A 24,458-nucleotide genomic window follows, 5' to 3' on the forward strand; every position below is an offset into this window, starting at 1 on the left:
GGCCATCCTATATATATAAATTTTTACATAATTGCACAAATGTGATCATATATATGTTGAAACGTCTTTTTAAATTTTTCTTTTATATTTGTCCTCCCCCCACCATGGAGTCCACGTCCTCACCCTAATGTGTAATCTTCTGTATTTTTTATTTGCTCACAATTACACATGGACTTATATATATGGGCATCTATAATCACATGTACATATACAAGGTTCCTTTTTGTCATTATTTTAAAATAGTGAATCATCTTAAATATTATCCTATCTCTGTTTTCTCATTCGTCTATACCTGGAAGCCCCTGGCAGATCTAATTCACTGTTTTTAACAGCCGTATGTGGTACCTTGCGTGGAACACACCCACCGCGTCTTTCCACCTGGCCCTCCCTGCTGATGGTCATCTTCTCAAGTCCCATCACACCCGCAATGCGCTTGTTGCTTTAAACCCTTGGGGAGTCTGACCGTGAAAATTCTAGGCCACGTGAGAGGAAAGGGCAGTGAGAAGGCAGCGAGTGGCATTTTTGACTGAGTCTTGCCTACCCCCTTGCTGGTGGCCAGCAGCCCTCAGTCCCCAGAGGCAGGAATGCTGACTGTGTTATTGTGAAATCATTTGTATATTGTGAAGTGCTTTGCATATGATGAGTGATTTGCATATAGCAGGGGGAGGGACATCTTAGAGATCCCAGAGCAGCATCCCTGAGTGCTGAGTGTCTTCCTCCCTTTGCAAAGAAACCAACCCCAGGTCTTCCACTTCAGAACTCAGGATGGGGCACTGGAAGGCGTCCTGGCAGACCTATGGCTCTGGTGGAGCGAGGCAGACAAGGGCCTTTCAGAGGAAAGCTGATCCCACCTGGAAGGAGCTGGGGCTCTAGCAAGGGCAGACACTGGAGCGTGAAGTGGAACAGGGCACCGGGTGCAGCATGAGAACCGAGCGTGCCCTCAGAGGCCCCAGTGCTGGAGGGCAAGACAGGACAGATGAAGGGAGCTACCAGGGAGGCAGGTGCGGGTCAGGGGCTTGGAGACCCCCACTCCTTCACAATCTCTGCCCATGTGAATACCCATGTGCCCCTTCCTGAATATCGTACTGTTCTGGCTGATTCCTAGAGAAGGATGCAAAGTGGACACGAGAGCCAGACTCCCACTGCCCTATTAGTGAGGGGCTATCACATGCTCTGGGTTCAGGGACATCCAGGTTTGAATCCCGGCTCTGCCATCGGTGCCACTGTGTGATTGCGGGCTAACAGTACCCACCTCAATGGGACAGACTGAGGACTCAGTGCGATAATGCCAGCAGAGTGAATGGCACGTGATAGGCGTTCAGTAAATTGCCGTGATAATAATAATGCTGTTGTTTGCTGCCCTGGTCTGAGGTGAGGGAAGCACAGAGCCCTTCCTCCTCCAGGTCTGGAGTTCTGAGCAGCACTGTCACCCATGCATTGGACCCCAAAGGGTTACAAGTCCTGGAGACAAAGGCCTGAGGTTCCCAGTGAAAAACCAAAGCATAAAAATAATTCGATGAGTAAGAATAAAATTCCCTCTTCTGAGGTTCCCGGGGCTAGGCCCCTCCCTGCGGCAGGCACTTCCCCTTTCCCTTGTTCATGGAGGAGCCAGGCACGGCTGACTCAGAGCAGGAGCGCCGCAGCCATGCTCCACCCGAACCCCGACCCGGCTCGGCCCAGGGCGGCGCTGTCCGGCAGCCGAGCGCGCCCCCGCGCGGCCGCGGGCGGCACTGCAGCCCGAGACGGGAAGCGGCGGCCGGACCCGCAGGCCCAGCCACCCGGCCGCTAGCGGTCCCTGCGCGGCCGCCGCCTCCGCCCTGCCCAGCCCGGCTGAGCGCGGTGCCCGCCGGGCTCCCACTTCCGCCCGGCCCTCCGCGCCGCCCCGAGGCCGGCCCGAGCGGAAGTGCGCCCGCCGCCCGGGTCCCCCATGGCCGGGAGGCGGAAGCGCGCCCCGACCGCCGCTCCGCCAGGCCCCGCGACGCGCGGCGTCGAGGGTTCCGGGCAGGTCCCCGTGTGACGTGGCCGCGCGCCGGGGGCGGCTCCGGGCCGGGGGCCGGCGGCCGAGCCGGGCGGGGCCGAGCCGGGGCGGGGCGGCGCAGCAGCTGGATGGCCGGGGCCGCCCGGAGCGTCGCCGCTGCCGCCGCACGGTGAGTGACCGCCGACCCTCGGGGCCGATCCCCCAGCCCCGGCCCGGCTTGTCCCAATAGGACCTGGGCCTCTCGCCCCAGCCCCGAGTTCAACTTCCCCGGGCGGTCCTTCCCTCCTGTCGCCCCCCGTCCGTCCCCATCTCCCCCTCGCGCTCACCCTCCGCGGCCGGCTCGCTCTGGCTTTCCTTCTTGCTTTCTCCTTTCCCTCTCCCCTCTGACTCCCTCGGTCCCCTTTTCCCCTATCCCAGACCTGTGGTCCCCTCCCCTCTGCGTGACCCCCCTCGGCCCCCAAGTCCGGCCCGGCCCACTCCTGCTGTTGGTCCCCAGTAAGCCTAGCTGGTTCATCGGGGTCTCCCGTGAAGGCCTGGAGAGCCGAGACGTGAGCATCCTTTCCAGTCCCGCCCACCTCCATGCACAGATGAGGAAACTGAGGCAGGGACGTCCCTGCTCAAGGTCACAGCCAGCGTGAGGCAGGGCAGACCACATTTCAACCTCATGCCAGAGTTTCCAGATTGAACTTCTCTCTGGGTTGATTCACATCCTGGTCCTGTGCTCTGCCATCTGCGTTCATCCCTGCTGCCTGGAGCTCCAGGCCTCCCCCAGCAGAAGGAGGGTCCTCTGCGCCTCTTCCCTGCCAGGCTGGTTCACCAGCTCTAGCAAGCTCCTCATCTTCCTAGCCGTGTGAGGGAGGCAAGAGTTGTCTTCATCCTCCAGAGGAGGAAACCGAGGCTCAGAGAGGGGGCTTCAGGGACTGGCCCTCAGTCAAACAGCTGTCAGTGCAGGGCACCAAGTTAATGGCAGAGCTCCAAGCCTGTGTGCTGCGCATCTGTTATGAGGCAGCTCCTAAGGAGGGGTCCTTTCTCTTCAGTACCATGGCCTGTCCATGCCCCAGGGACATTGGGTTCATTTCCTAGGAAGAAGCCCTGATGACCCCATCCTAGCTCAGCGACTTGATTTCCACACCTGCACCTCCTAATGTCACCCCATCAAGCTAGACAGGGCCGGCCTGAGTCCCTGGGGTGTCCTCACAGGGGCACATCTTGGCAGCAAAGCCTCCCCTGGCAGCCAGAGACACCCGGCTGGGCTGGGCCTGCCGGTGGCTTAGGGGAACCCAGCCAGCGCCTCATCCTGTCATTAAGGAAAGTTTAGCCTCAGGCGGACATGCTGACACACAGTCTGGAGCCGTCTCAGAAGGAAAAAATGTGTGGTCCTTGGGAGTAGGATGTGGAGGAAGAGAGCCCCTTTGGTCTGTGTACCCGCCGTTCAGATTCTCAGAGGCCCTGGGCAAGGCAAGCAGGGGGGCAGATGCCGTGGCCAGTTGTCGGGGGAGAGCTAAATGCCACGTTTCCTAAGCAGGTGTGCGGCCAAGGGTGGCAGCTCACGTAAGTGGCCTTTGTTTTTCAGCACGTGGTATGTCTGGATGTCCCTGTCCTGGTTGTGGCATGGCGGGCCAAAGGCTCCTCTTCCTCACTGCCCTTGCCCTGGAGCTCCTGGGGGGTGCTGGGGGTTCCCAGCAGGCCCTCCGGAATCGGGGGGCTGCAGCAGCCTGTCGCCTGGATAACAAGGAAAGCGAGTCCTGGGGGGCCCTGCTGAGCGGGGAGAGGCTGGACACTTGGATCTGCTCCCTTCTGGGCTCACTCATGGTGGGGCTCAGTGGGGTCTTCCCACTGCTCGTCATTCCCCTGGAAATGGGGACCACGCTGCGCTCAGAAGGTGGGTGACCCTCCACTGGCGCCCAGGGGCAGCCAGCAGGGCTGGAGATGTGGTCCTGCTCTTCCCAGGAGAGCTGGCTCTCACGTCCCGGATTCCAGAGTGTCTGAGGTGGCAGGCGGGCATGAAATACAATTTCTCCCCTGGGGCCTGTGAGACCAGGATGCGCCACGATTATTTGTTTGTTCATTCATTCATGCGTTCGTTCATTTATCCTGAAAGAATAAAAGTCAGCCAGTGTTCCCCGAGAAGCAGTATAGATACTGCTTGGAAATAGGGATATTGGAAATAGGGAAATAGGAAATACTGGTTGGAAATAGGGAGGCCAGGCCACCTGGGTTCTGCCACTTACCAGCTAGTGGCATTGGGCAAGTTGCTTCCCGCTGCCTCAGGCTCCCCATCTTAAAAATGGGGTAATAATAGGATCTGCCTCACAGCTATAATTGTGAAGATTAAATGAACTGATATCAGTAGAGCATTTGGAAGACAGCCTGGTGCAGGAGAAAGGCAGCCTGCTCGCGGCCCGTGGGCTGGGTGCCGGGCTGCGTACCGGGATGCAGCAGCGAGCAAAGCAGTGCATCTCCCTTCAGTCTTTGCTCAGAGTGCAAAAGAGCTCTCAAACCAAGAGCTCTGGGTCAGCCTTATCTGGGATACACGAGAGGCTGGGGCAGGCCTGCCTCCGGGGAGGGGCTCAGGGAGGGGGCGCTGGCGTGGGCACAGCTTTTCCTTGGCTCCTCTTTGGATCAGGCGCATGTGCTGTCTATCCACAAATGACATGTTGTAATGAAAAATACAAGATCAGATGGGGAGCTGCTAAAAACGCAGGTGCCTGTCCCCCGCCCGCCCGAGAGGATGACATAGTGGGTCTGGACCGGGGCCCCAGGAATCTTTGCAATGAGTGCGGCAGGGGCTTGTCCTGCCCTCCAGGCTCAGGAACTGTTCATTCAGCAGATGGTTATGCACACAGCCGTGCCAGGCCCTGGGCTGAGGGCTGGCACCGCAGCTGTGAACACAGCCCTCGTGGGGCCCCGCTGTCATGCCTGTGCATCGGCTCAGCCCCTCGAATAGCGTCCCTTCAAGGTCAACATAGGGAGGACTTGGATTCCAGGCATCCCTCGCTTTATTGCGCTTCCCAGGTACTGCATTTTTCACAATACGCTCCACCAGCAGAAAGATGATGACTCGCTGAAGGCTTAGAGGATGGTTAGCATTTTTTAGCCATAGTGTATATTTTAATTAAAGTATGTACATTGCTTTTTAGATATAATGTTATTGCACACCTAATAGCATAGCGTAGATATCTTTTATATGCACTGGGAAACTAAGAAATTCATGTGAGTCACTTTATTGAGACGTTTGCTTTGTTGCGGTGGTCTGGAACCGAACCCGCAATATCTCCGAGGTATGCCTGTATTAGCCCCATTTTAAAAATGAGGAAGCACAAGCACAGAGAGGTTCTTTGACCAGCCCAAAGTCACATAGTCTGGAAACAGTAGCTTCTCCTGGAATCCCATCCCACCACTAGGCTGCCACTGTCCCCTGGGCCTCAGTTTCTCTATGAAGCCAAGGGTCTGGGCATAGCCCCCTGAGGGCACTTCCAACTCTGGATGCTGCGAGTCTTCAAAAGTCCCCCGATCTCTGCCACTTTTGTGAGAGTAACAGTGGCTGAGAAGAGAAAAATTCCCATTTAATGAGCACTTGCTGTGCGTATTGTGGCTCAATCCCCTCAAGATCCCTGTCAGATAGATCCAGTTATCCCCGGTTCACAGCTGGGGAACAGTCCCAGAAGCCATATGCCCACGGTCTCCAGCTGGTGGGTTGGGAAGCTGGGGCCTGTCCAGCTCCCAAGCCCAGTCTCTTAACCATGAAGCCATCGTGGCCTCCCCAGTTGTCCAGCAGGTCATGGGGCGTCCCTGCCAAGCACCCGGCCCTTGCTGGGCCTGGGAGTGGGGGACCCAGGAAGGGCAGCAGCCGAGGTCCCGCCTTCTGGAGGCTGGGAGTCTGGTTGGGACAATACGAAGAGCCCAGTCAGCTGGGTGGGGCGGAGGTCAGGCCGGGGCCTTTGGTGGGTCCGCCCCCAGGCCCCGCTTCTCTGCCTTGCAGCGGGGGCCCGGCGCCTGAAGCAGCTGCTCAGCTTTGCCTTGGGAGGCCTCTTGGGCAATGTGTTTCTCCACCTGCTGCCTGAGGCGTGGGCCTACACGTGCAGCGCCAGCCCTGGTGAGTGAGGCCGCAGGCTGAGGGCAGGAGGGAGGGGGTGGGCCCCCATGCCCCGTGTTGGCCTAGGCCCTGCCACAGTGACTGGAGAGGGGTTCTGGGCATCTGGCCGGGAACTTGTCCTGGTCCCAGCACCGTAGCCCTTCTGGGAGTCTCTGGGGCCCAGCTGTTTCCCCAGCCAGTTCTGGACCCCTGCCGTGTCACTGGCCTGGATTAGGTTCCCCCTTCCATGGTCCTGGCTTGGCCTGGCCTGTCAGTGCTGCCCCCTGCAGGTGGTGAGGGGCAGAGCCTGCAGCAGCAACAGCAACTGGGGCTGTGGGTCATTGCTGGCTTCCTGACCTTCCTGGTATTGGAGAAGATGTTCTTGGACAGCAAGGAGAAGGAGGGGACCAGCCAGGTGAGCCCCAAACCCCAGGGCCTGGACCCATCAGCCTCTGTTTTGTGGTAACACCAGGGCTTGGAGACCCAGGTTCTGACTTGAGCTCTGAAAAGAGGGTCTCTTGGCCCTTTCCTGGGAGCTCTGGGAGGCTGGGCCAACTTATTTGGAAGGATCTGGAGAGTGACAGCATCAGCTCCTGCCGCGGCTTGTTCTCATAGACTGAGGGGGACAGCAGTGTCGGGGGAGGAGGAGGGTTTGTTGAGTCTGGGGGCACCTGGCTGATTGAGCGGCAGAGAAGTCAAGCCAGATGAAAGGGGTGTTCCCTGTCTCTTGTTTCTCCATCTCCCGGTCCCCTTCGGTGTCACCCTGGCTGAGTCGGGAGTGTCTAATGTCACCTCTCCCTCCTCCTGGCCCTAGGCCCCCAGCAAAGACCCCGCTGCTGCTGCTGCTCTCAATGGAGGCCGCTACCTGGCCCAGCCGGCTGCAGAGCCTGGCCTGAGCGCCATGGTCCGAAGCATCAAAGTGAGTGGCCCGCTCAGCGTCCCCTCCTGTAGCCACCCCAGCCCGAGCGGCCAGCCTGGCTCAGCCCTGCAGCCTGGCTCAGCCCGCCTTTCTCGCCCCCCTCCCAGGTCAGTGGCTATCTCAATTTGCTGGCCAACACCATAGATAACTTCACTCACGGGCTGGCTGTGGCTGCCAGCTTCCTAGTGAGCAAGAAGGTGAGTAGGGGTGGGGCAGGTGGGCCCCAGGCACTGCTGATGGGAATGATGGTGCCTGTGTTGACCAGTTGGCTCTACCTCCAAAATAGGTCTCCAGTCTATCTCCTTCTCGCTCCCTCCACCACCAACACTCTCCTCCAAGCCCCCAGGACTCCCTGCTGCTCTCCTGGATGCAGCCTTCTTTTGTCCTGAGCCCGTGGTCTGATCTCCTTGCTGCAAACACTCCTTGTTGGGATCACATGCCTCTGCCAGGCTTCTAGGCTTAGCCGCTGTCTGCTTCTAGATGCTTCTCCCCCTCCTCCCCTCTGCGCTCTGGCCTCAGTGGTCTGGCCCAGCTCTTTCCCCTCCCGGCCTCCACCGCACACCATTCCATCTGCCTGGAATTTCTTCCTCCCATTCTGAACCACTGGCTCCTCGTCCTGCAGGCCTCGGCTCCCTGCAATTCCTCAGAGAGGCCTTTGCTTGCTGACCCCTCCTCTAAATTAGGGCCCCATTACTCAGGTCCTGCGGCACCCAGTTCATCCTTTCGCCCAGCACCTGTCACTGTGTGCTCACACAGTTCTCTGTGTGTTTATTCCATCCTTGCCTCTCCCCTCCAGACTGTTAGCTTCATGAAGGCAGGTTCCTTGTCTGTTTTATTCGCTGTTGTATTTCTAGTCGCCAAACGGTGTCCAGCCAGAGCACTCAGAGCAGAGTAAATTTTTGTAGAATGAGCGGACAAGTGGGTGCCCTGGCCCTCGGCACAGACCCCACCGACTCCCCTCCCTGCAGATCGGGCTCCTGACCACCATGGCCATCCTCCTGCATGAGATCCCCCATGAGGTTAGTGCCAGAGGTTTCCATGATCGGTAAGGTGGGCACGGAGCCGGGGGGAGGGCTTTGGGGTGGGACTGCCCACCAGTGGCAGGCTCAGGGGCTGGACTTTGGGGGCCTGGAGCTGCTCAGCCCACCAGGCTGTAGCCAGCCTCTCAGCTGTGCTCCAGCTTCCTCGGGACTGGGGTCCCAGCCAAGGGGATGCGGGCTGGGGGTCCCAGCGGCAGGGCTGGTGCCGGGGCTTGGTGTCCATACCTGAGACACTCAGGGGTCTGGCCCCACTGGGACCCAGAGTGATTGTCTGGACCTCCCCTCAGGTGGGCGACTTTGCCATCCTGCTCCGGGCCGGCTTTGACCGATGGAGCGCAGCCAAGCTGCAGCTCTCGACGGCACTGGGGGGCCTGCTGGGTGCCTGCTTCGCCATCTGTACGCAGTCCCCCAAGGGAGTAGGTACGGGCGTGGTGGGTGGTGGAGGCAGGTGGCGGTCAGCAGAAGGGCCCAGCACCAGAGGGCACAGCCGCCCTGCCCTGGTATCCAGGCCGGGTTCTGCCCTGTCTACCCTGTGGGAGGGGGTGCAGTTCACATGGCTTCCCTGGGCTCCCAGCCAGTCGGACCTCCTCCCCCCACCGCAGAGGAGACCGTGGCCTGGATCCTGCCCTTCACCTCTGGTGGCTTTCTCTACATCGCCCTGGTGAACGTGCTACCTGACCTCTTGGAGGAAGACGACCCGTGGTGAGAGGCCCACTGGGACTGTCACTCGCAGAGCCCTTAGGGGCTCATGGGGGAGGAGCTTTTGGCCTCTGCCCTCTCCCCCTCAGGCAGTGCCACCCGCTGAGCCCCCACCCCTCCCACAGGCGCTCCCTGCAGCAGGTGCTTCTGCTCTGCACGGGCATCGTGGTGATGGTGCTGTTCTCCATCTTCATTGAGTAACCATTCCTGACGCCCCACCCCCCGCAGCAATAAGAGACTTGGATTCACTCTGTGATGGTGTGTGAGGCAGAGAGGGCGCGTGCCCGTGAGTGAGCCAGCCTCCGACCAGAGGATGATGTGCGTGTGTGTGTTTGTGTGTGCGGTGTGCCCATGTGACCAGAGGTGTGTGCGAGACCGACACTGTGATCCCTTGGGCGTTGGGCCCAGGACCCCAGGCCCGCGCCTACCCCCAGCCATGCGGTGGTCTTCTCTCCTCCCACCCTGTCATCTTGCACCTCCCCGAGTGAGCAGTGAGGAACAGCATTGGTCCCGAGCAGAGGTCTCTTCCCACCGGGACCCCAAGAGGAGTGAGAGCAGCCCAGGGAGCCCAGGGCTGCGGGGAGCCTGCTGGGGCCTCATGCTCCCTGGCCTGAGGGAGCAACCCCCTCTGCGCATGCTCCCAGCCCTGGGCAGCCAGGGACCGAGGCTGGGGTGCCTTCTCTGCCCTTCCTTCACCAGCTCTAAGGCCAAAGAAAGGACAGGCAGGTGCTTGTGGAGCCCCCTGCCCCGCTCAGCACTGACAGCCCTACCCCTCCAGCCTGGAGCCGGGAGATGCTTCCAAAGACCTTTTCTTCAGGGCTGCCTGCCCGGGGCCAGCTCCTGTTCCCCCAGTGAATGCTCCCTGGCAGCGCCAGCAACTCTTGCCACCTCCAGCTGCCAAACAGCAGCCTGCAGGGCAGCAAGCAGCCCCGGGGCCAGAGAGGCCTCCCAGTCCAGCTCAGGGATGCGCGTACCAGCACAGGGCCCAGGCAGCTGCTCTGGGGGTAGGGAGAGCAAGCCCTGGCTGCCTCCCCCTGCTCGGGCCCCTTTTCCTGTCCCACTGCGGTGGGGGTAAGGTGGGGGTGGTGAGGGCTCCACGTTGTCAGCACTCAGGAATGTGCTCTGGGAGAATGCTGAAGCCATAATCCCCAGCTATTTCCCTTGGCTGACGCCCAGGTACTCAGCTGGCCCACTCCACGGCCAGACTCCAGCCCTGCTGCTTGGCCGTGGGCGTTGAGAAGTGGCCATCAACGGGGTCTGAATGGTTTTACAGCAGTTTTGCTGTGGTTCCATTTGTATCTGTAAATACCTGTTCTGTAGATGAGATGCAAATAAATATTATATGCAAACTGGCTGGCTCTGTACTGCACACCAGAGGCCACGGTCTAAGTGGGGCTTTCCTCGGCACCCCACGCCCCAGCCAGGCCGGCTGCTGTGTGGGCCAGCTCCTGCTGGCCACCCTGTGCATCTGCACGGGCATCCCCTCCTTCCAGCCCTTCTGATTCACACTCCTCTCTGAAGTTACCTGGCGGTGCTTCTCGGAACTATGGCATTTTGTTTCTCCCGCCTGTTCTGTCGTTAGCTTTCTCTCCCCGTAAAACAAGCCTGGCACCATGCCATCACAGCCCACGTCACCCCAAGGGTGGGGTCCCGATTTTATAGACCTGTGAGCCAAGGGATTTTTCCTGGCCTGCCCCGCCCCCCGAGTAATTTAACCAAGGAAGGGAGCGCCATCCCTAAAGTCATCTCCAGGTTTGGCCTCAATGAAATTATTTTTCATTAAAAAGAAAAAATACGAGATCCTTATTCTGCACCACACCCCCTCCCCTCCCCTCTGAAGGCGCTGTGTAAAGACAGCCTCAGGCACCAGGGGCGCTGCCATCCTGCAGTGCTATTAGGAAAAAGCGGAAGGGGCTGTGGAGTCGCACTGCTCTCCAAGCCAGCAAGGACAACTCTCAGTGGCCTGTTGGCAGAGAGCAGCACGCCTGCCCCCCTCACGGAGTCTGGTGCCCTGGCTGTGAGGCCCAAATCAGTGGCATCCTCAGCTGGGGCTGCCTGGCTCTCAGTATCTTACCAGCAAAAAGGGATCTGCTTCCCTCGTCGTGACATACGCAGGACCTGGGGGTCCAGGCCTCTAAGAACACGGAAGGGACCCTGGGCTGTCTCGCCAGCTCCTGGCTGAGCCCCTGCTGGGTAGCACACGTGGTCGTGGTACTCAGCCCTCTGAGGGAGGGGCTGGGGCCCACTTAGGAGGAAGCCAGGGTGGGAAGTGAAGGTGGTGCCTGCAGGTTCACTCAGGTGCCCTGACCAGGGGAATGCCCGGACTGGTTAGAAGAGGGAACCGGAATGCAGGAGGCAAGCTGGCTGAGCCCGGGGCAGGGGACAGAACCAGGGCCCTTCAGAGGCTGTGCTGGGGGTTCCTTCGGCAGAGACTGGGGAGTCAACGGGATCACCAAGGAGAGCACGATGGGGGCACACCTTGGACGGCCAGCCTGGAAGTGGTGGGACTAGCGGAGGGAATCAGAGGAGACAGAGCTGAGCCCTCCAGACAGGCCACCTTGGGGACAAAGAGGTAGTGTAGGGCCTTTTGCCAGAAGGCAAGTGAGAGCTGAAGGAGTCCCCGGGCTGGTTCCTGGAAAGGCCATTCAGGGGCAGCAGCACGCGGAGGGCAGACAGGCTTTCCTCTCAGCCTTGGGTTTGAATCCCAGCTACAAACCAAAGGTGGTGCAATCATGGCCCAGGTGCTTAAACGCATCTACAAAGTGAGGCTGCCCCACTGGCGGTTACTGAGCTAACCAGATAACATCGTGCACAAGACCCACACAGCACATGGCCCAGAGAAGGCCCTCAATAAGTGGTGAACCACACTCAGTGGGCTGCAACTAGGAAGGCTGGTAGACAGGAGGGCCAGTGAGATGAGATCCTGACAGAAACCGTGACAGGATTATCGGCCCGCCAGGGAGGGGGCTGATGGCAGAATACGGGAGTGGGAGAGAATACAGCACGGCCAAGGGTTAGGCCCAGAAGGGCTCTCAGAGGGGATCTTGCTCCAGGCTCATTTTTCAGCTAAAGGAAATGGGCCAAAAGAGCTAACAGGGACATGTGGAGAAGCAGGAGATTAGGGGGTGAGGAAACGGGGAGGAGTTTCAGGGAGCAAAGCCCCGGAGCCTGGCTTCACCAGGGAGCAGGCCGAGGACCAGAGCACCAAAATGCAGAGAAGGGAAAGGCTGGCTTCTGTTCAGGCCCTTCATTCTCGAGCCACAGCGCCACAACCTCTAACACTCAGAGGTGGGGCAGGGGGATGGGGAGAGGGGTCTGGAGGGACGTGTCGGGGAGGCCAGAAGACCCAGGCAACAGCTGCAGCACGCGCCCATCGCTCCCAGAGGGCCTCACCCTGACAACTGGTTCCCGTTCTGGGTTTCCAGGCAGCAGCACCTGGGGAGGGGCCGCCCGCACACACCCCAACTCATCCCCCCAGAGCCCAGGCAAGGCGAGACAGACAGATACCAGGGACCTGAAACCATCTTTATTACGAGTTTTCACCAGCCAGAGTCCGGGGGCAGGCTGGGCCGGTGAGCCCCTAGGCGTAGTACTGCAGGTTGGCCTTCTTCTTGGCCTGCACCTCCAGGATGCCCTCCATGTAGTCCTCGTGGGTGAGCTCCGTGGCGCCCCTGCGCAGCGCGATCATGCCCTGCACCCGGGACAGACAGGCTCGAGGGCGCCTCCCGCACCCCTGGCCCGGCTCCCACAGGCCTCGGCTTCTCCGCTGTTCCCCTGAGCACTCTCCACCAGACAGACACTCCTGTCCTGTCCAGGGAAGGGGGCAGGAAGGCACGAAGCAGCCCCCCACCTCACCCCACCACTCACCGCCTCCACACACACGGCCTTGCACTGGGCCCCGTTGAAGTCATCCGTGCAGCGGGCCAGCTCCTCATAGTTCACATCAGGACTGGGGGGGACACACACCACGGGGCTCAGCCACTCGTGGGGGTGGCGGGGGCTCGGGAGGCGCAGGTGTCCTCCCGCACTCCCCATCAAGCCCGAGCGCAACTCGCCCTGTGCCCACAGGCAAGTCCCTTCCCCACGGTGCCTTGTTCTCTTCTTGTACCAGGTGGGGAGAGGAAAGGAGGGAGGTCAAAGCTGGCTAGGCCAGGTTAGTTCTAGGGTCTCTTGAGCTCCAGCCTTCGAGAAATCCGCACCTGGGACTCCAGGGACTGAGTCAGCCTGAAGCAGGGGAGCTGGAGGTTGTGGACACAAAAGATGGCTGTCTCGCCATCTCCTGAATGGCACGGGCCACGTGTCAGCACAGCACAGCTACTGCCACGCTGGTGTCACGTGCAAGCACTGTGCTGACACTGCCACAACCCCGTGAGGTTGGTGCCGTCATCCCCACGTCCCAGACAAGAAAATTAGGCTTAGCGAGATTACGCCACCTGCTGAAGATCACAGATCTGAACCCAGGTCCAGCTGGCCCCTGCTGGATCTCCCCGGGCCATGTTGGACTGCACTGATCTGCTGAGGTGGGGGAGGCCAGGAAACTGAGGGCCTCCAGCCTGTGTGCCTTCCAATCATGGGGAGGCGCGGGTGGGGGGTGGATTCCAAGGAGCAGAGCCCCAGAATCAGAGCCTGGGCCCCAGCAAGATTCTAGCTCAGGCCCCTGGAGAGAAACGGAGGCTGGCGCTTGGAACGGCATGTGTGACCGGCACGTGGAAGGGAGGCCTGGGGAAGCGCAGCACCAAGAGGAGAGCCAGAGACGGCTCTGCTGCTGCCCCTTTGGGGCTCAGCGCCTTGCTCGTGGCCTTGCTCACCTGACGTTCATCTTCCGCGAGTGGATCTGCATGATTCTGGCCCGGGCCTCCTCGTTGGGCATCGGGAACTCAATCTTGCGGTCCAGGCGGCCTGAGCGGAGCAGGGCGGGGTCCAGGATATCCACTCTGTTAGTGGCTGCAATTACCTAAGCAAGGGGAGAGGCAGCACCTTGAACTGCGGAGGATGCGGCTCACAGATGAGCCACAGTCACAGCCAAGACAGGCAGAGAGGCAGCCAGGGTCCAGGTGAAACGGCAGGGGATATTCTAGACAGACCCCGATTCTAAGTGTAACTGCACTAGCTAGGTGACAGAGAAGGTCCCCTGACCTCTAAGCCCAGGGGTTCCTCATCTGTGAAGCGACAATACTGACCTTTACTTGGGTGTTGGGCTGGAACCCATCCAGCTGGTTCAGAAGCTCCAGCATCGTCCTCTGCACCTCCCGGTCCCCAGCCTTCTCACTGTCAAAGCTGGCGCACACAGGAGGCCCAGGACACTGATAAGGCCACCACTCAGGCAGAGCCCTCCCCTCCTCCACCACCAGAAGCCCAACGCAACCCGAGCAGGGCGGGAAAAGTCTTGCTCAACTTGGGGCCCCCGGCCCAGATACCGGCACAGAGAAGGTGTCAGAGACTGGAGAGGCTCCTGGGATCAGGTGCCGGGCTGAGGCTAAAACAGCAAAACCAGCCACTGCCTGGGCTATGCCCCTGATGAAGGTGCCATTAAAAACTGAGCTAAAGCTTAAAACCACAGGGATCTGGCCTAGCCTCGGTGCATAAGGGGGAGCCCGGGCAGGCCTCCCTGAGGAAGTGTCCCTTAGGCTGAGATCTGCAGGCTGAAAACACACTGGCTGGACAACCAACCAATGGAGAAAAAGAGAGAAGAAAAACCACACTCCAGAGGGAAGAGCAGGTACAAAATCTCTCCCACCACAGAACCAGAGTGGGCCTGCAAGCCGAGGGGACACGGTGGAGGAGGGAGTCCAGAGTGGGGGGGAAGCAGGGGCAGGATGGGATGAGACTGCAGGGGAGCAGGGACAGGGACAGAGAGGGCCTTGCAGGCCATGGCATGCCTAGCATTTATCCCAAGGAGCAATGGGAAGGCCCAGGATTGTGTAAGGGACTGTGGGTGCATGTGAGCGAAGCGACCAGGTTTCTGTTTTCAAAGAAGCATGCTGGCAGGCGTGAGGAGAACGGATGGTCAGAGGAAAAGAGAAGCAGCAGGGAGGCTAGTTAGAAGAGAATTTACGAAGAACCACAAGACTAGAGCTGCCACCGTCCTGGGGAAGGAGGGCACAGGGTGGGCGAGCTGGAATTGAGAACAATCCCCTCGGCACCCAGCTCCCCTCACCGCTTGGTGCCAATGGCATCCAGCTCATCGATGAAGATGATGGACGGAGCTTTCTCCTTGGCCAGGGCAAAGGCGTCCCGGACCAGCTTGGCACCATCGCCGATGAACATCTGCACCAGCTGGGGGCCAGCCAGCTTCAGGAAGGTGGCCTGGGGTCGGGAGGACGGGAAACAGTCAGGCCAAAGGCACCACCAGAAGCCTCCAGAGGCCCCTCTGAGCTCGTGAAGCTCGGCTCCCACGCATTTCTGCCTCATCCCTCCCAAAGCACTCACCTTGGTCTGTGCAGCACAGGCCCGAGCCAGCAGCGTCTTCCCTGTCCCCGGGGGCCCGTACATCAGCACCCCCTTTGGAGGCTGGATCCCCAAATTCTCAAACTTCTCCTTGTGGTTCATTGGCAAGACAATGGCCTCCACCAGCTGCCAGGAAGAAATCCTGGGTGAGGAGAGTGAAGCCCTGCAGGCTCCTACAGCCCAACCTTTAATGGCTCCAACCCCTACCTGCAACCTTCCTCCTCCAATTCAGGGACAGCGACCTCTCCCTTTCCCACGTCAAGAAGACAGAACACGCACTCCCACCAAGACTGGCTATATGGTCTCTCCAGAAACAGCAGGATATGGTGAAAAGACACTGGGCCCAGAACCAGGAGCCTGAGTTCCAGTCCTGGCTCTGACCCTAAACTTCTGTGACTCTGGGCAAGTCATTCAATCTTTTGGGATCTCAGTTCCCTAAACTGTTTCACGGCACCCCCACTGCCTCCCTAGAATGCTGTGAGGATGAGAGGTACACTGGGGAGAAGTGCGCTGGTCAATGAAGCAGAGGGGCACAAAGGGCTGGCGAGGCTGCTGGTGGCTCCCATGCCTCCCTCACCTCCTGAATCTGCTTGTCCAGGCCCCCGATGTCACTGTATTGCTCTGTGGGCCTCTCGTCCACCTCCATGGCCTTCACCCGCGAGTCGTATTCTGTGGGCAGGGTCTCCAGGATCAGATAAGAGTCTTTATTCACACCCTGGGGACAGAGCATGAAGCCTTCAGATCTGTCCCAGCTCAAGACCTACCTAACTGGCTGGGTGATGAGCGGCTGCAGAGTGAAAGGGCAAATACTGGGACTGGGCAACACAAGCTTCAAGAGCAGGTCGGCAGGATCAGACACGGCTGCTCTGCCGAGATTAAGGGACAAGAGGACCTGGGCCGGGGGCAGCGGCTGAGCAAGTCAGTGGGAGAAACCTCAGTGGCAAAGCCCGGCCTGGGCTCAGGGCCACCACTCACCACCAAGTCTCCCGGCTTCAGCTTTTCAGCATCCACCAACCCAATCACAGGCAGGAAGTAGGTCTGCAGGGAAGATTCCAGGGGCAGCGTCAGTTACTGCCCTCAGCAAGGCTCCCGAGTCCTGTCGCACACCCATGCCTCACCCTCTTCAGCTCTTCCATGGTCTGAGCTGCCTCACCTGTCGTGTGGAGGTTTTGATCACTGCACACTTGCCCTTCCTTTGGGAGTCCAGGTCAATGTTGGCACCATCTTCCTCTTGGTCATTGGGATCAACATCCAGAAGCTGGGAAGGGAAAAAGCTCAGATTAAGAGGCCCTGCTTGGCCCACTGACCTCCCCAGAGCCCAGTGCTTCCTCGGCCAACAAGACCCCAACCCTTGCAGGGCTGGCCATTCCTACCTCACTCCTCAGCCCAGCCCTCTGCCCAGCAAAGCTGCGGGTGACAAGCCAGCGGACTGACAAAATCTCTGTTTAGGTGTTGCTTCTCCGCACAGAAATCACCCACCCCCGAGGAAGAATAACCAGCAGAAAAGGAGAAATGTGAGACCTCGGAGGCCCTTTCAGGCTCTCTAGATTCCCCTGGAAATGCACACTTAGAGAGGAGGCCCTCGGAGGTGCAGCTCCAACATGCAACTTGGGCCTCCAAACCTCCACCCGCTCTCTCCCCAGTGGCCCCACCGCAGGCTGTCTCCGGGCCCTGCCGACCCCCTCTTCCCCTCCACATACACACACACCTCGATGACGTTGGAGACAAGGTACGGCAGGGTCTTGTTCACTTTGATTTTCTCACTGTTCTCTTTGATCTTGTCCTTCATGGCCTGGAGTTCGTGGGTGACTCGCAACACTTCACTCTTCATGATCTGGGGGGAGGGTGCGTGGCAGCAACTTCTCAGTCTGGGCTCAGCTCCTCCCAGGGCCTGTGACTGGTGCGGCCGGCTGCCCAGGGGACCCTCCCTCCTGCATCAGTGTACTCAGCTCTAAGGCTCTCTGAAGGCTGGGCCTGACTGTGACCACATGGAGCAGAGGTCAAAACAGGAGGCCGGTCTGGGGACCTCCAGGTGAAGCAGTTGTAGTAAAGGGAAAAGAGCGGGACTTTGAGTCAAGCAAAGTAAGTTTTAGGTCCTTAATAGAGAACTGGGTCCTTGCCCACAGTAGAATCCTCTCTGGGCCTCAGTTTCCCCATCTATAAGATGAGGATTTCCTAAAAAAAGGACTCTCAGAAGGAACACTTAAAGGCTGCATTGGGAAAGGCCGTCTAATGAGTTTTCTTTCCTCCTTTCCAGGTCCCAGGAGGAAACTGCAGTCCCCATGCCTATCCTAGGGCCGCTGGGCTTGCCGGGCCTGCCCTTGGGGGCTTCACTGCCCGCCACAGGGGCTGCGCGCCCACCTTGATCTCACTGTCCAGCAGCCGCGTGCGCTGGATGATCTCTTCCGTGGACATCTTGAGCACCTCCTCCCCGATGCCATCTTGCTGTTAAAAATTAAAAAACATTAACTCAGGGCAGGCAGCCCGCGTTCTCCGAGCCCACTCACAGCCTCAGTCTCCCCGCCCATTAAGCCAGAATGAAGGAGTCGGGACCCCTGCCCACATCCCAAGCGGCCCCGACGCCAGAACCAGGCCAGACTTTGACCTCCAGCCACCTCCTCCCCTCCCGCCAAGGGCGTCTCCCCGCTGTCCCGGCTCCAGGACCCCCTACTCTCCCAGCGCGGACCTCAGCTTCATCCCACACGGTCGCCATCTTCTCCTGCCGAGTCACTGGACTCTAGAGTGTCCGCAGCAGATTCATTTCCTGGAGGAAAAGGCGGAAGATCGGACTGAGCAGGAGCCGTGGCGGCAGATTAATGCTGTCCTTCTTAATAGCTGCTCTTAACTAATGGCAGACCTCTTTCTCCAAATCCTGACTCCTGACCGAATTAGCTGCTGCCGCCTTGCCACAGCGAATCTGCTTCTCCGAGTTAAAAGACGAAGCTCGGGCCACAGGCCCCGCCCCCATGGCTCCTGAAACGTTCCCGCCCTCGTCTTGAGCACGCCGGGCGCCAGAGGTGGGTGCGCTATTGGAGGGCGCGCGCAGCGGGGCGGGGCCTGGGCGTATAACCGGAAGGGGAGGGAGAAACAACGGGAGCCGCCCGGGCTCTTGGGAAATGTAGTCTTAGTCTGGCGGGAACCTGAAAGGGCGCTCTCGGAGTGATTCAACCTCAGAATCTGGCCCAGTTAGGAATCAGGGGATTTGCGCAACGGCTCTGCCTCCCGTAAACAGTAAACAAAATACACCAGTCGTGTGCAAAGGGCATGACACCTCAGGCTGTATTTTTATAGTTATTATTTATTAAAGTACAAACTGGGCCACCCAGGGTCACTGGAGAGAACCATTAACCAGTTTCAAAGAGAGAAATCGCTGCTGCTGCTAACTTCAGAGCAGGCGCCCCAGAACTGCGCACGTGGGAAGAACTCAATGGACAGTCAGCCTCTACAACTGAAAACATTGTGTCTCACGTCTGTAATCGTTTCTTTTCATCTCACCGAGCAGGGCAGATCTGTGGACCCTATGAGACTCATTGGTTGTACCTGTGTCCCCTGCTCTGGAGGGTCTCTGCTTATCACTGTTGAGGCGAGGCCTAGGGCCCTCCCGAAAATGAACTTCATGTAAGCCACACAGCTTATATTTTAAGTCAAACTATCCCACATACCCTGTAAACTTGGTGAAAATCTGTCCAGTTGAAATTGAGGATGGAGGAGTTAAAACTTGCCTGGATTAGGGTGAAACCCTGCCTTGTACCCACAAGGTTAATGTGGGAAACAAAGTAAGGACAGTTTCGGAGCTTGGTTTGCAGCACTACGGCTGATATGAGAGGAGCTTGCTGACAGCCCTCTGCCTAAGCATCGCAAAAGCATTGAGAAGCAAAAATGACCAACCGTAAACTTGAGACAGCACAGACTAAAAATCCCCCATAGGCAACACATAGAAGCCCCCCGAATTTGCACATGCCACCCATGAAAAACTATGAAAGACAGTTGTGCCTGTGCAGAGGACTCTTACAACTTCAGCCCCCAAGGCCACATGCTCCCCTTATCCTACCGCATAAAATAAAACCTCTTGCTTGTAGTTTTGGAGGAGCTCGGAATTACAGTGTTAGCTGCCTGTTCTCCTTGCTCAGCACTTTGCAATTAAATTCCTGCTTTCTTCTGCTATACCCAGTGTCAGAGAGGGACCTGCTGCGCACTGGGTGAACGGGTGAGCGAACCTACCTCAGGTTCAGTAACACAGTGTTTTTCTTGGAATGCAGGTGAAGGCATTTCATCTGCAGCTGCTCCCTTAGGCTGACAAACCACCCCAGTGAGTAAAGCATTTATTCCATCCTCTCAACAGTCTGCCCTGTGGACAGACTCAATTATCATTCTCAATGTTGGATAAGGATGCGGAGGCTCAGAGAGGTTAAATGACTTGCCCAAGGTTATTCAGTGAGTCAGTGTCAGTACTTGGGCTGCTGACCCCAGATTCACTTCTCAGGGTTGCCGGACGGGAGTAAAGAAGCCCAGCTGAGGAAGGAGCTGTCCTATCTGTGCTGGTCCCACCACATCCGGGCCAAGGGGGTCCTGTTCTGGGACCTACATTTGGAGATCCCAACAAATAGTAGTATGTGTAGAAAACCTCCAGCCTGGGCCTGTAATGAGTGGTGGCGGTCTCTCCTTGACCAAACCTTAGACAGGCTCCTCTGAGCCCCCTTTTCCTCTAGTTCTTGTCCTTGGGCCCTGTCCTCTGCCTGCCTACTCCAGATTTAGCAAGAATCCTGTTAGCTCGGTTTATCACTTCGCTTGATATCTGATGACCCTTGATATCCGATGACGTTCTTCATCCCCAACCTTTGATATATATATCCTTGGCCTGTCTTTCACAAGAATCCTGTTAGGCTAGTTTAGCAAGAATCCCCCTCCCCTGATGTCTCCTCTTAGTAATTTTCCATCTACTGACCCCCTCACTCTGCTCGTTGGGTATAAACCTCCAGCTGTCTTTGCTCTATTCAGAATAGAATTCAGTTCTATCCTGGATTCTCGTTCCTCTGTTGCAATACTACTGAATAAAATCTGTTTTTACTGCCTTGAACTAGTGTAGGGCTCTATTTCTTTTTAATCGTGTTATCAAACCTGAAGTGCATTCGCTCAACAATCGCGCGGCAAGCCAATCTCTGACACTGGGTGCGGTGGAAGAAAGTAGGAATGTTATTGCAAGGCGCTGAGCAAGGAGAACCGGCAGCTAATGCTGTAATCCCGAACTCCGCGAAAATCTACAAGCAAGGGTTTTAATTTGGGGTTTTAGATAGGGGAGGGGGAGCATGTGGCCTTGGGCACCGAAATTCTGAGTCCTCTGCGCAGGCGCGACTGTCTGTTCTGTGTTGCATGCAGTGGATCTTTAGTCTGTGATGTCTGAAATTTACCATCAGTCCTTTCAGCTTCTCATGCTCCTGCGAGATGCTTAGTCAGGTGGGGGGCTGCCAGCCAGTTCCTCTCCTATCAGTGGTCCACCTGCTGTTCTGCAAGGCAAGCTCAGAAACTGGCTATTTTGTTTCCCACGTTAACCTTTTGGGTACAGGCACAGTTTCACCCTAATCCAGGGAAATTTTAACTCCTTCATCCTCAGTTGCAATAGCAGATTCTGACAAGAGTAGTCTGGTGCTCAGACTCAGCAGACCAGATGGAAGCTTCCTTCACGTCCAAAAGGGGTTAAGGAAGAGGGCCAGATTCAGCCTCAGCGCATCCAAAACATAGAAGAACTAGGACTCTAGCAGCAGAGATTTCAAGAAGACTGTTTCCGGCCAATTCTTGAGCCCAAATTCTCTGTGAAATGGAAGAGGCTGCCCCAGGAGGTAGCGAGCTCTCTATCATTGGAAAAGGGAAGGCAGCTGTGGGACCACCACCTGGAGAAATGTTAGAGGAGACTCCTGAAAGGGATGGAGAAGAAAGATTAGCCCAGGAGGCATTTTGAGGGCTTTTCTAGGCTTAGAAAACGAATGACAGACCACAATGACACAGACTGATTATTCTGGGAGCCTACTCCTTTAAGGAATAGGGATGTCTTAGGGGAGATAGCAGAAAAAGGAGAACAGTTAATGAAAGTTCAGGCTGCTCAACAAATCAAGAAAGTACAGTCACAGAGGGGGAAAGGAGAGCCTGAGGCAGAGTGTGTCCTCAGGGAGAATCAGCTTGACCCAGCTCGGGGCCTCTGGTCCCTCTGGGCCCCTAGAGAGGAGGTGAGACATAGACCAGGCCTATAGCAGGGTGAGGCAGCGGGTTGTGGGAGCCAGGACGCTTCATGAGGAGAGGCTGGAGCTAGGAGCGAGTCAGGAAGGACTGAGCAACCCCCTTAGAAGCCTGGGCTCCTGGGGGAGGGGCTGAGTGCAGAGATGGCAGAGCCCAGCTCTGCCACATGACCTTGGGCGGGTCTGGTCTCTTCCCTGAACCTCAGTTTCTCCATGTGGGAAATGCAGAGGCCCTCATGCCCACCACGTGGAGTTGTGGTGTGGATTAAGCAGGATGATGGATGTGAAAGCGCTTTGAGAATTGCAGAAGACTAGATGTTTCTCTGTCTTGGCACCTGTTCTCAACTGTGTAGCCAGAGAATTCTTTCCAGAACCAGATCTGGTCATGCTACCCCATTTCCTCGAAAAACAAACCAATAAGCAAAGCCCTCTTGAAGGTTTCCCAGTGCTCTTAGGATGGAGACGAAAGTCCTTGTGGCCTGGCCCCTGACAGTGGCTACAGCACACTCTGCACACAGGCTCCCTCACTGTGCTGGGTTGCTCTAACCCACCAATACCCCCCTGCCTCTGGGCCTTCGCTTCTGCTCTTCCCAGAACCCCGTGCCCTAACTGTAAATTAGCGAGCTCCTTCACAGCCTTCAAATCTCAGTTCTGAAGCCCCCCTGCCCGGAAAAGACCAGGTCAAGTCCTCTTGCTGCTTGTCCCATGGCTCCCAGTGCTTGTCCCCCAGGACACCAGCTGGACACATCTGCTGTGATGGTGTCTCTCTCACCCTTCCCTGGATGATAAACTCCACGAGCACACATATTTGATTTGTTTACCACGAGTCCCCAAGGGCCTAGGAAAGTGCCTGGCCCATAAAAAATATTTTCAAATGAAAAATTACTTAAATCCCAAGTCACAAGCTGGAGGATTTCCTCTCTGAAGCTCCACCCACTCGTCCCTGAGCAGTCCCTCCAGCCAGGCCCAGCAGGTCTCTGTCCTGGAGGGGAGAGAAACGAATCACCAAACGCCTTTACTCTGGGTTCTTCCGGTTGCTCCGATCAAAACCTTGGAGTTGATGAAAATATTAAGAATAATAAGTTTTCACATATTGAGGTATACAGGGAAGCCATTCTGGTTTAAATCTGATTCGGCCTAAAACTTGTTTTTCCCCGAGCAGCCAGACTTATGGTCCACCAAACACGCATCGTACATCTGCTTCAAACGTTTTCCCAAAGCAAAGAAGGCACTCTTTAAAGATGGGGTAGAGGCAGCCCTGATGGTTTAGTGGTTAAAATTCGGCGCTCTCACAGCTTGGTGCCCCAGGTTAGATTTCCGGTTGTGGAACCACACCACCCGTCCGTCAGTAGCCATGCTGTGGTGGTGGCTCACATAGAAGAACTAGAAGGACTTACAACTAGGATATACAACCACACACTGGGACTGGGGGGGTAGAAAAAGAGGAAGACTGGCCACAGATGTTAGCTCAGGGCAAGTCCTTCCCTGAAAAAAAAAAAAGATAGGGATGAATGGCTCCTTTCTCTGACACCAGTACCAGTACTTCTTTGGAGATAAGCTTAGGACCTGCTGTGTATGTGCTAAACTGCAGCAAAACGTCTTGTGACTTCAGGGAAAAAAATTGTCTTCCTGTCACTTGATGTATGTTCTTTGTTCTTTTTTTTGTTGTTGAGGAAGATTAGCCCTGAGCTAAAATCTGCTGCCAATCCTCCTCTTTTTGCTGAGGAAGACTGGCCCTGAGCTAGCATCCGTGCCCATCTTCCTTTACTTTATATGTGGGACGCCTGTCACAGCAGGGCTTGATAAGTGGTGCATAGGTTCATGCCTGGGATCTGAACCAGCAAACCCTGGGCTGCAGAAGTGGAACGTGTGAACTTAACCACTGCGCCACTGGGCCGGCCCTCGTTCTTTGTTCTGAAGTGGTATAAAACCATGCTGTAAACCACGCTTTCTTTCCTGATGGGGATTGTACTTCTGGGCTAGTCCTCAGCTGGGCTCAATAAATATCATGGTACCTTTCTTATCTATACATTGATTCTTGATTATTTGTGTCAACAAAGTCATCGTTTACTTCTCTCTCCGTGCACCACATCCAATCCACCATAAAATCCCACTGATTCTACCTTGAACAAATATCCGGAATTCTGAATGATAAGATCTGAATCAAAATAACCCAGAGGAAGTGCAGAGCTGGGGGTCGGGAGGTATAAATGAAACAAAATTGTCCAGGTGCTCAATATGAATATTGTTAAGGCTGAGAAGGAGATTCATTGTACTAGTCTCTCTATTTTGCATATATTTGAAATTTTCCAAAATAATGTATTTTTGAAGATATAAAAGGTATACATTATATATATATATATTTACAGATACATAAAATATATATCCTCAGGGGCCAGCCCGGTGGTGCAGTGGTTAAGTTCGCATGTACTGCTTCAGCGGCCCGGGGTTCGCCAGTTGGGATTCTGGGTGTGGACATGGCACCGCTTGGCACGCCATGCTGTAGTAAGCGTCCCACATATAAAGTAGAGGAAGATGGACACAGATGTTAGCTCAGGGCCAGTCTTCCTCAGCAAAAAGAGGAGGACTGGCAGCAGATGTTAGCTCAGGGCTAATCTTCCTCAAAAAAAAAAAAAAAATATATATATATATATATATATGTCTCCTCAGAATATGACACTTCTCACCATTCCCAGGGTCTATCACCCTGGTTCGAACCAGCATCACGTCTCACCTAGTTCACTGTAGGAGTGTCTTCTACCCTAAACCTCTTGTGATGGTTCATTTTTTGTGTCAATTTGACTGGGCCATGGGGTACCCAGATATTTCATCAAACATTATTCTGGGTGCCTTTCTGTGAGGGCATTTTTAGATGAGATTCACATTTAAGTCAGTAGACTGAGTAAAGCAGACCACCTCCCCAATGTGGGTGGGCCTCATCCAATCAGTTGAAGGCCTGAATAGAACAAAAAGGCTCACCCTCCCCTGAGGCAGAGGGAACTCCTCATGCCTGACTGCCTTGAGCTGGGACATCGATCTTTTCCTGACTTTGGACTTGAACTGAAATATG

At 56.6% G+C, this 24,458-nt stretch overlaps 2 protein-coding genes across 3 annotated transcripts; one reads left to right on the forward strand and one right to left on the reverse strand.

Annotated features, from left to right (window-relative positions):
* The first annotated feature begins 2,007 nt into the window (after positions 1–2,007).
* SLC39A13 (solute carrier family 39 member 13) lies at positions 2,008–10,063 on the forward strand. Of its 2 annotated transcripts, none has more exons than XM_044750009.2 (10): positions 2,008–2,147; positions 3,552–3,860; positions 5,961–6,074; positions 6,344–6,468; positions 6,868–6,972; positions 7,080–7,169; positions 7,941–7,991; positions 8,300–8,432; positions 8,615–8,714; positions 8,837–10,063. In XM_044750009.2, the coding sequence occupies exons 2-10, from the start codon at positions 3,560–3,562 to the stop codon at positions 8,910–8,912; spliced, it is 1,095 nt and encodes a 364-aa protein (XP_044605944.1). In that variant the 5' UTR covers positions 2,008–2,147; positions 3,552–3,559; the 3' UTR covers positions 8,913–10,063. The 2 variants fall into 2 exon arrangements, with proteins under 2 accessions (XP_044605944.1, XP_044605946.1); XM_044750011.2 differs by having other exon boundaries at positions 8,300–8,428.
* A 2,154-nt stretch (positions 10,064–12,217) lies between these two features.
* On the reverse strand, positions 12,218–18,155 carry PSMC3 (proteasome 26S subunit, ATPase 3). The gene is made up of 13 exons (XM_014861335.2): positions 18,016–18,155; positions 17,845–17,922; positions 17,520–17,603; positions 16,867–16,992; positions 16,312–16,416; positions 16,134–16,196; positions 15,736–15,873; positions 15,141–15,284; positions 14,869–15,017; positions 13,892–13,988; positions 13,520–13,665; positions 12,579–12,660; positions 12,218–12,402 (listed from the first exon to the last, which is right to left on the reverse strand). The coding sequence occupies exons 2-13, from the start codon at positions 17,869–17,871 to the stop codon at positions 12,292–12,294; spliced, it is 1,272 nt and encodes a 423-aa protein (XP_014716821.1). The 5' UTR covers positions 17,872–17,922; positions 18,016–18,155; the 3' UTR covers positions 12,218–12,291.
* Positions 18,156–24,458: the final 6,303 nt, after the last annotated feature.

Source organism: Equus asinus, chromosome 17 (assembly GCF_041296235.1).
Source record: "Equus asinus isolate D_3611 breed Donkey chromosome 17, EquAss-T2T_v2, whole genome shotgun sequence".
In the NCBI taxonomy this organism is placed as follows: Eukaryota; Metazoa; Chordata; class Mammalia; order Perissodactyla; family Equidae; genus Equus; species Equus asinus.

Excerpts from the sequence above, each read along its gene's own strand:
- SLC39A13 (XM_044750009.2), top strand. The coding sequence starts at position 3,560 with ATGTCTGGATGTCCCTGTCCTGGTTGTGGCATGGCGGGCCAAAGGCTC. Across the intron at positions 3,861-5,960 it reads GACCACGCTGCGCTCAGAAG|CGGGGGCCCGGCGCCTGAAG; the intron begins GTGGGTGACCCT and ends TCTGCCTTGCAG. Across the intron at positions 6,469-6,867 it reads AGAAGGAGGGGACCAGCCAG|GCCCCCAGCAAAGACCCCGC; the intron begins GTGAGCCCCAAA and ends TCCTGGCCCTAG.
- PSMC3 (XM_014861335.2), bottom strand. The coding sequence starts at position 17,871 with ATGGCGACCGTGTGGGATGAAGCTGAG. Across the intron at positions 17,604-17,844 it reads CCGTGTGGGATGAAGCTGAG|CAAGATGGCATCGGGGAGGA; the intron begins GTCCGCGCTGGG and ends AATTTTTAACAG. Across the intron at positions 12,403-12,578 it reads AGGCCGTGTGTGTGGAGGCG|GGCATGATCGCGCTGCGCAG; the intron begins GTGAGTGGTGGG and ends TCCCGGGTGCAG.